This window comes from Oreochromis niloticus, linkage group LG22 (assembly GCF_001858045.2).
Source record: "Oreochromis niloticus isolate F11D_XX linkage group LG22, O_niloticus_UMD_NMBU, whole genome shotgun sequence".
Classification (NCBI taxonomy): domain Eukaryota; kingdom Metazoa; phylum Chordata; class Actinopteri; order Cichliformes; family Cichlidae; genus Oreochromis; species Oreochromis niloticus.
Genome location: NC_031985.2, coordinates 3,179,590 through 3,188,808, shown reverse-complemented (window position 1 = coordinate 3,188,808; position 9,219 = coordinate 3,179,590). Strand labels below are relative to the sequence as shown.

At 38.8% G+C, this 9,219-nt stretch overlaps 1 protein-coding gene across 1 annotated transcript; it reads right to left on the bottom strand.

Annotated features, from left to right (window-relative positions):
- Positions 1-2,795: 2,795 nt before the first annotated feature.
- LOC109196388 (uncharacterized) lies at positions 2,796-6,463 on the bottom strand. Its single transcript, XM_019350372.1, has 7 exons — positions 6,417-6,463; positions 5,294-5,430; positions 4,839-5,053; positions 4,326-4,384; positions 4,178-4,243; positions 3,914-3,979; positions 2,796-2,928 (listed from the first exon to the last, which is right to left on the bottom strand). Exons 1-7 carry the CDS (start codon positions 6,461-6,463, stop codon positions 2,796-2,798), a joined length of 723 nt encoding a protein of 240 aa, XP_019205917.1.
- Between the last annotated feature and the right edge of the window lie 2,756 nt (positions 6,464-9,219).

Here is a 9,219-nt window from a genome sequence, read left to right as displayed (position 1 = left end):
TGGGAACCCCAGTGGTGGAAGTAAGTCAGCCCCAGTTATGAAGACCAGCAGCTCTTCAAACATGTGGTCCACCTCTTGCTCTGTTGAAATACATACAACTAGTAAATAAGGTGCAATGTATAGGTTCATGAATCAAAGATTTATAATCAGTTACACTGACTTGGGTGGCTGTGGCTCACGTGGTAGAGCAGGTCACCTACTGATCGCAAGGTTGGTGGTTCGATCCTAGGCTTCCCCAGTCTGCATGTCAAGTGTCCTTGGGCAAGATACTAACCCCAAATTGCCCTCCGATGCATTCATCGGAGTGTGAATGTGTGTGAATGTAGTTATAATTTGCACTTGAGTTTAGAAGTGCCTGCATGAGTGGGTGTGAATGGGTGAATGAGGCATGTTGTATGCAGCGCTTTGAGTGCTCCGGGAGAGTAGAAAAGCGCTATATAAGAATCAGTCCATTTACCATTACTGTAGAGCAGTTGCATTAATGACTATTTTGGAGTCAAAAACAGGTTGTTAGGCAAAACCAATATTGCAAAGCACTGTATAATAATAAAAAAAAAATTACTTAAAGTAATCCTGCCCTCCTAAGACAGGAAATTAATTTTGGTCCTCCGAGTCTGACCTATATGTCAAGGACTGTTTATGCAATGTGTATGTTTTAAAAACAAGTTATTCATTCTGTCCTTGCAAAAGTACATTGTTGACTTTCTAGTGATGTCACATTTGCATGGGTGTTGTCATTGCACCACTTGATTACCTAGGACACTAATATACACGAGGTTTCTTTATAGTCAATGGAATACCTGAAGCTTCAATTTAGGCAGTGCATCTAATTAACAAATGACCGTTGTCTCAAAGAGACAGAATAACACAATTTGAAAGGTGAGACCTGTCTTAAACACTGCAAACACACTTCCTTAATCTCAGATGTGCTAATACAGTTGAATCATAAATTTTACTAATTTAAATACAAATATGTAATATAAACATTTAATATTTTAGTGTTAAGAGAAGTTTGTGGTCATGTAATAAAATTAATGTTTTAACAGAAATCACAATGAAAATCAAATTACATCCTATCAGTCTCAACAACCAAGATCTGGTAGAAATGACAGAAGAAATAATCTTCCAAAAATATTTGTAGGTCGTTTCCTTTAAAATAACTTACCTAAAAGGTAAAATAATCAAAAACTTCCCCATATGCTGTAAGAATGTGTGGATTTTGCAAAGTTCAAAGGTTTCATTGCACCCAAGTGTTGTTTAGATTTAGTTGTCTGTATTTTGTATTGTGGACACTGTATTTAACATGAGATGCCTGAAGCAATTCAAACAGAACCAAGACATGTGTTGTATTCTATGTACTCACCCTGAATGGCCATAAGCCACCATTCCCACTGAAAGATGGTGGCTTCCTCTTCTTCACGTCTGTTACTTCCAGCTGGACTCCATCCAATGGTGAAGAGATCCTGGAAGCTGTTCCTTGTAAGTTTATTTCCTGCATTTGTAAATACAGGAAGGAACTGCTTCCAGCATCTCTTCACCATTTGCCAGAACTGACCACACGAGTCCATACCGGCAACAAACTGTTGAATCATGCTGGCAACCCTGTTGACCACAGATTGTACTCTCAATTCATACCACATAGCAAAACAGTCAAACAAAACAGAAAAAGGCTTGTTTTGTCAATTTCAACACTACCTTAACTGCAATATCAATTTAGCAGATTGATTTGTTTAAGTGTTAACTATTAGGGGGGAACACAATGGGAAGACGAGCACTGACCAGCAAACTACTTTGTAATTTTCTAACAAATTCTCACCTGTGAAACGCAAAATGAGATACAATCTCGCCCCTTATCCTCTTAACATCAAGTAGTGTGGCAGTGTAGTGTGGCAGTGTAGTGTGGCAGTGTAGATGTCAGGGATACCACAGCCTGCAATCCAGTCCCCAAGGTGACTTTTCAAGTCTGCCAGGTCTTCTGGGGTGCTGCAGTTGGAAACCTTGAAAATCAGGCAGCTCCATAAATACATACGTTTGAAGCATTCACTAGTTGACTTACATTTTGAGACATTCAACTGATGAGTCAAGCTATGCATTGTGTTTCACTGAATTTAATTACACCTCAGCATGTACACAGCTTTACCTTTTCTATGTTCTGTTTAATGTCATCGTCCATGAAGACCTCGACATCAAAGTCATCAAGAGATGTCTTCTGGCCACACATCATACAGAACAGGTGTCTATTGATACACCGTGGCCCTGGCCCATTGTGTGCTATCGACCAAGCAATCATTTTACCAGCCGTATAAAACTTGTTGCTTGACAGCAACTGCTGGCTATAACTGAACAGCAGACTGCCAGGCTTCCCCTCAAAAATCCCTAGGGAATTCTGAGTTTCGACCATAAGTAAGCTGCAGGAAAAGGTAGAAAAAAAAAATTGAGTCAAATTGTGATTTCATCTTTGCAACAACAACAAAAAACACATTGACGCATTCTATTATTGTGTGGGAAAGATGGGACTTTGGCTTACCGAAAAAATTCCCGCCTTGGGCCTCCATAATCATCGGCCATTTCACCAACGAATTCAATGTTTGGCAATTTATGCCAGGCAAAATATGACTTCGAAAGTGCCATGCAGGCACTATGTAGGATTTTCCTTCGTCGGGCTATTACTGTACAATAATTGCTGGTGTCAAGATGCATTTCCTGGAAATCTTTCAACACAGTAGCAAGGTCCATCTCATCCTGAAGGGGGGGGGGGAGAGAGAGAGAGAGAGAGAGAGAGAGAGAGGTCACGACTACATAAAAACATCCACAGCAGTTCTGGCGGTGTTGTTCATGACACATACATGTGAATCATTTTGTTCAGGGGAAGCCAGGACAGCCAGGTCTGATACTTCTGACTCTGCAGAGTCGATGTAAAACTCTTCCCTAAACAGAACACAAATGCATTTGATTTTTTAATATCATGTATACATATTGAAATGTATTGACTCATCTGATAATGTGAAATCAGATTCTTTTACTGTACAGATACAGCCACTTAAAATGGCCGCGTGGTCCTTGATTACATGTGTTGGAGCATTTGTATTTTAACAAATTTCAAAATATTAAAATGTAAAGTTTTGTTAGTTTACTTCTATTTTGGGGTTAATTAATCTTTTATTTGTAGGTTAATACTCACTTCATCGTTTTGTTGTTTATCTTGTCAAGTCAGCCAGGAAGAACTTCAGGGCCATTTTTGATAAATTAAGAGACTGGTATAGGACCAGTATGCACTGGGATAGGCCAATGGTTTTGTGTAGTTTTTTTTGTTTTGTTTTTAAATTTGAGACAAGCAGCATGAAGCAACAAAAATAGATCTTGTTATTGGTTGACAAACTGGATCAATAAACTATACAATGCAACTTTAAAGTTTGGACAGTGCAGTTTTGCCTGCGTACAAAAGATTATCACAGGGCAGCAGTGTCTTCTGTATATTTTTTGTTAGATGTTTTGGGAAACATAAGGAACTGCCACTACAGTGCCCATTTATGGAATTACACTGAAATTGGTAAACACAGAACTGTTTACTGTGAATATTTTGGGTGATCTGTAGTTCCAAGTGTCTGAATGGTCAGGCTGACTAAAGTGTTATCGATGCATTGTCAGCAATTAAAAATGCCAATATCACGACATCAACAAATCTCAAAAATGTGAAACAGCAAAACAGAAACCAAATGAGGCAATTAAACCATTGGTCTATAGTCAGAGTACATAAATGTACTCGGTTCAATACATGCAACCTTTAAATTTTTAATTTTTGCTGGTCTCACCCCGTTATATTGTACTTATAAAACACACACCATAGGTAAATAGACAATAAGTTACAGTTTACACTTCAGTTTTGGCACGTTATTCATCAACTACCACTTGCCTGTTAACCTCTGGTTCCTGGAGACCATGCCTACTAGAATTTGCTGTATGGTTTTCATGCAGACCACTGCAAAGGAATAGCAGTAATATTTAATAACAGGAACAGGACCCCAACGCAGATATTTCTTGATCTAGACTACACAAAATGATCCAAGTTATAATAATGATAGAATTAGTTTGTACAACAGTTGTTTTACCAAAAAATAAAATTTGTGCAATATTTTAAGATTAAAATTCCAACTCATAAACAAACAGTGCCATTTACCTGATAACCTCTGGCTCCTGTACATTGTGCCTGCTATGGTCAGGTGTCTCTGTGTCATGCAGCACACTGCAATATGGTAAATATTGATGATGAGAGGGTGTAATGCATTTATAGTGCTACAGTCCAAAGGCAGTGGTCAAACACTTACATTGCCATTTCAGACTGCACCACTTCTCCACCAGTTGAGTCGTCATTGGCTTCTGTAATCTAAAACAGAGTATTAAAATATAAATGAAACTGAACAACAAATGAAAAAAAGGAAAAAGAAAGGTTAAGGATATTACAAAAGAATGAAAAACCCATAACACCAAAACCCAGGAAACTGGGATTACAATAACAAAATGAAAAAATATAAATCTTTACACACAATTGTTTTATGAAAGATCAGCCCATAAACAACAAAAAACCGTTAGACCACAGTTCAAGCTTGCTCTACTGCATTTCTGTTATTAACAGTGACTCAACTGACGGGGCACTATGCCATCTGGCATAGTGATCAGATGAATGTCTTAAATCCATGGGGAAATCACAGCATTTACTATTCTGAGCAGTGACATGTTAAAGATGGCTTATACAATATTAGGGTGACTGGAGAGCCACTGAGTTACAGTAATAGTGACAATTATGCCATATCAGCCACCCCAGTGGAACATTTGAATACCTTTGGACGGATATAAAGATTGGAGCGACCCAGTAGGTTTCTTGCTCTAATTTCTTGGGGCGTCTCCTCTTCAAGAGGAAGAATGAGCCGCTGTCCATTCACTTTGCATAGATCGAACTGCAAAGGTATGTCTGCAATATTGTCCCGTAGTGCCTGCCTGAATTCAGCGGCATTTAGGTTTACAGGAACGACCACCCGAGTAGCAGGAGTGGCATCTGTAAACAAATTTAAACCAAGTTAGCTGGCAATGTTATTTAGAACTTTCCCTAAAAACGGAAAAGGGTAAATTGTCACATTGTAGTGTCTCCACATCAATTTATTGGTGCAAGGAAATAAAGATTACAAAGGTGCTAAAAATCTAATGCCAAATTCTACAATTTGTAAACAAATGACACCATGATACAATTTTTTTGAAAACCATCACTCCAAATAATTAATCTTAAAATAAAGATTACCCCTATGAGATCGGTAGTGGGTCAGTGTCGGATTCCTTAGTACTGACACCTTAAACGTTAACTGGCGATGTCTGGTTCTCCCGCTTCTTGGCCTGCGCACTGGTCCACCCCCGTGCTGTTGGCGGAAAACTCCAAAGCTATCATTAGACCATGAGATAAGTTAAGTCACAAACTAATATGACACAGAGCCCCCCCCAAACAAAACAAAACAAAACACCACACACTCCAAGTAAGGCATGAATGTTCAGTATCGGTGTTTATTGCATGCATTTTCCGATTGTCTGGCAAATTAAATGCTCCCAGAAAATGTGGGATATGCTACATTTATAAACTAAAATCCTTATGCATAAATGCACATAAGAGGGATTAAAATGCCTGTCATTTGAAATCGTCAACCTAGGAGAGACTTTTATGATTACAGAATTTGTTAAATGCTGTGGATTGAATTGTAACAGATAATTAGTAAACGAGCCATTTATTATTTAAAAACGTAAAAGGTTTTTTTTTTTTGGCAAGAACTAAAAAGGCACAAAGCTAGAAGCTTGCCAATATAGTAACCACCACCAAAGCGTTTCACCTTTGTAGAAGAGAAGTCCCCTCTTCACTGTCATCTTGATTCAGTAGCCGGTTAAATTGGGCATTCATTCTGTCTCTGATATCATTGACTCTCCGTCGAAATGCAGCGCTACGTTCAGACATGATTGTCCATAAAAAGTCCGCCAAAAGGCTGGGCAGATATATATAGCATCCCGAAAATTCAAAGTACGGTGGCAGAAGGTACATTGTTCGTGATTGGATTGGCAAGACTGAACTTTTTTTTTTTTAATCCACCCCTTAACACAACCTGTGATCCGGATTTGTGGTAACCAATCACAGTCAACCTCATATTTGTGTTGTCTCAATCAAGCTATGTGCGACAAACTACATTCAAGTGAATGGATGCGAAATCTCTGCACCAACAAAAAACACCACATTTGACTGCAAGTACCCTAGTTAATCTCAATTAATGTTTGACTTTGCTACCTAAAAGCTAAACCATGATTCTGAAACATTACTTTGTCCTTTTAAGCGCATGTTACATGTTAGCTTTGTAGTAAGTGAAAAAAAAAAAAGTCATGCTAACCTTGGTCCGTTAGGAATGTTGCCAACATGCCATTTTAGGTGAGGCATGGTAATAAAGTCTTTAATATGTTACTTCATTTGGCCACTTTATATTATTGAAAATACGGTTTTATCGCACTTGTTACATTAGCCGGATTAGGCTACATTGTACTGCACTGTAGGAACTTTGTAATAATGTTGATTTAACGTTGTTTTTGTCATTGATATTTGATCTATTTGTAGTCGACCAGGTGACAACAACTACGCTGAAAAACAACAAACAACGTCTATTTATAGATGACCAGAGATCAAAGCTGCGATCATCCAAAGAGCCTCTTTCAGTGGTAAATCCCTACAGGTCACCATAAAAAAAGCCATTGATTTGTAGTTGAGCGTTAAATTACTGAGCGGGTATAAAGTACCGGAGAAAATAGATTGAGTGTTCTTTTGTTATTACTGATTTATGGTCTAGTTACAGTTCAACAGCTTTAATAAAATCATGTCTACTTGCAATGTATGTATAGTTGACCGGGAAATTAAAGCAGCGATCACTTGGACTATTCCGTAGCACCCCTCTCACAGTGGTACATCCCTTCAGGTAACCATTCACAAGTCTTGTACAGTAGAGCGGGACATTACAGTTACTCTCAGTGGAATTCACTGGAGAAGGCATAAGTTCATGCACTGCACTGGCCTGCACCACGATTATAAGGTAAGAATGAATTTTATTCTATTCGTCATTTCCAGTACAGTAATAGATTCGTTAATATAAAGTTTCGGACAAAATGTAGGAGCCCGAAATTGTGTCTACTTTCATCTTACAGTCCGGCAACAAAGAACACATTTTCGTTTCATACTTTTGTTATATTCCGTTACAGAGCTAGTCTAGCGCTTCGAGGGTTTCTTTAGCCTTGCCGTCGCCTCGGCCACCATTGACCCAGACTGTCGCTCTGTGGTTGCTTTTTTGCATAGTACTAAAAAAAAAGCAAATCTGTGATATATGGTAGGTAAACGTAAAGGTAACTGTATAAATGTGTTCAATGACTTTGTTACTTTTGATGATTGGAGAGCACCCGCTTCAATTTGCACACGAAAACTTTAGACTCAGTTCGATTGCTCACGCGGCATGCCCACGTGACTTTACGTCGCATGCTCACCGGAAAAATCAATGCGCAATTACGTGGCTCTAACATTAGAGCCACGTAATTGCGCATTGATTTATCCGGTGAGGTTGTGCGTAGGTGCTGCATATAATACAGTATGTTCAGTGGGAGAAACTTAGTCATTTAACTCTACAGCCGAGTAATTATCCCAAGAGCCTTTTTCTAGTAAGCGGGATTAACAGACTGTCAAACCATGAAGTCATAGTGCAACACCAAGTTGCAATTTCAGTAAACTCATCTGAATTAGATCGTGACAGATGTTCCGAATTTTCAGCTTTTGATGTCCACCCTGATAAGCACGCATGTGCCTTTTTAAACGCATGTATAGTTGTATCTACAATACCAGGATTTAGTAATACAGTGGTGTATACAAAGAGCCACATGAGACTGTTAAGCTATCATTAAACCCGACACTGCAGACTGAAAGACAAACTCCATGAACTGAAAACTGACCTTAAATATGAGTGCGGCAAATCCGCAGTGAAGAGAGATAATAATATTGATTATTTTAAAAAGTTCCAAGAATCCAAAACTAACGTACAGGAAGCCACAAGGTAGACAAACAAAGTGTACAACTTGAAACAGAACAACAGAGTGAAAAGCTGAGGGCTTAAATACTTGCGCAAGTTGATTAGGAAGAGAGGACGCAGCTGGGAGAAACAAGACACAGGTGAATTGAATCAAACAAGTATGACCAGTGGAAGCAAAACCAAGTGCACAAAAGACTAGACGTCAACAATATAAAGTAGTAACCAACTAAAGATAGGACACAGAAATGCAGACTTTGCACTAGGAACACAGAATGGCAGCCTCAAAGAGTAAAGAAATGAATAAACAACAGTATATGCAGAAAATAAAAAATAAAGTTAAAAGACAGCGTGGTCTCCAAGAACCCAGAGTACGATACAAAAATGTCATTTTATTCAAGTGAACAAAACAATGTAGATCTCCAAAAGTTGAATCTGTTCATCTGGACGTAGCGTTTTGTGGGAGAAACGTTTCGTCACTCATCCAAGTGACTTCTTCAGTCTCAGCTGACTGCAGGTTTCCCCAAACCTTATAACCAATACATTTGCATAATGACTGAAACCAGCCCACTGAAGGAACAATGGGCTCTGAGGTCAGTTCCTTAATCATAATTATGCAAATGGTGTGTTTATGGAAATGTATTGAAGATAAACGTAACTCAAGCCAGGTGTTTTTGGTCAGAACAAGCAAACAGTTTGTAAAATCTGCGCTGTTATGATAAATGACATTGAATAAAGAGAAGCAAATAAAACTGATGAATACAAAAACAATCTTAACCGTACAAGACAAATATAGATTGAGTTGGGCTGTTACAAGTTTAATTCATAACAGTTACATTGCCTCACCCCTGCCATCAAACACTTCAGTGGCTTCAAGTGTAGGCGTAGCCTCTACAGGTACTGCAGCAGAGGGAAAGCAGAGTCAGGAGGGTCTTGGAAGAAGTTCAGAAAAGATCCAAATAGGCAGTCTGAACAGTCTTACTTGTTTGCAGGTGGAGTAATGCACAAATGGATAAAAAAGAGTGAGAGGTTATCAGCTGTTGAGGAGCAAATGGAGATCCGTGTCCAGGGGAGTGATGCTATTGCGAGTGTGAAAGGTTGTCCAGGAAGTAACTAAGAAGACATGAACAGAGAG

Bases quoted from the DNA above. Each gene is read 5' to 3' on its own strand.
- LOC109196388 (XM_019350372.1), bottom strand. From the start codon at position 6,463: ATGCCTCACCTAAAATGGCATGTTGGCAACATTCCTAACGGACCAAG. The intron at 5,054-5,293 runs GTAATCTTTATT...ATTTGTTTACAG, and splicing joins CCACTACCGATCTCATAGGG to ATGCCACTCCTGCTACTCGG. The intron at 3,980-4,177 runs GTAAATGGCACT...ATTCCTTTGCAG, and splicing joins CAGGAGCCAGAGGTTATCAG to TGGTCTGCATGAAAACCATA.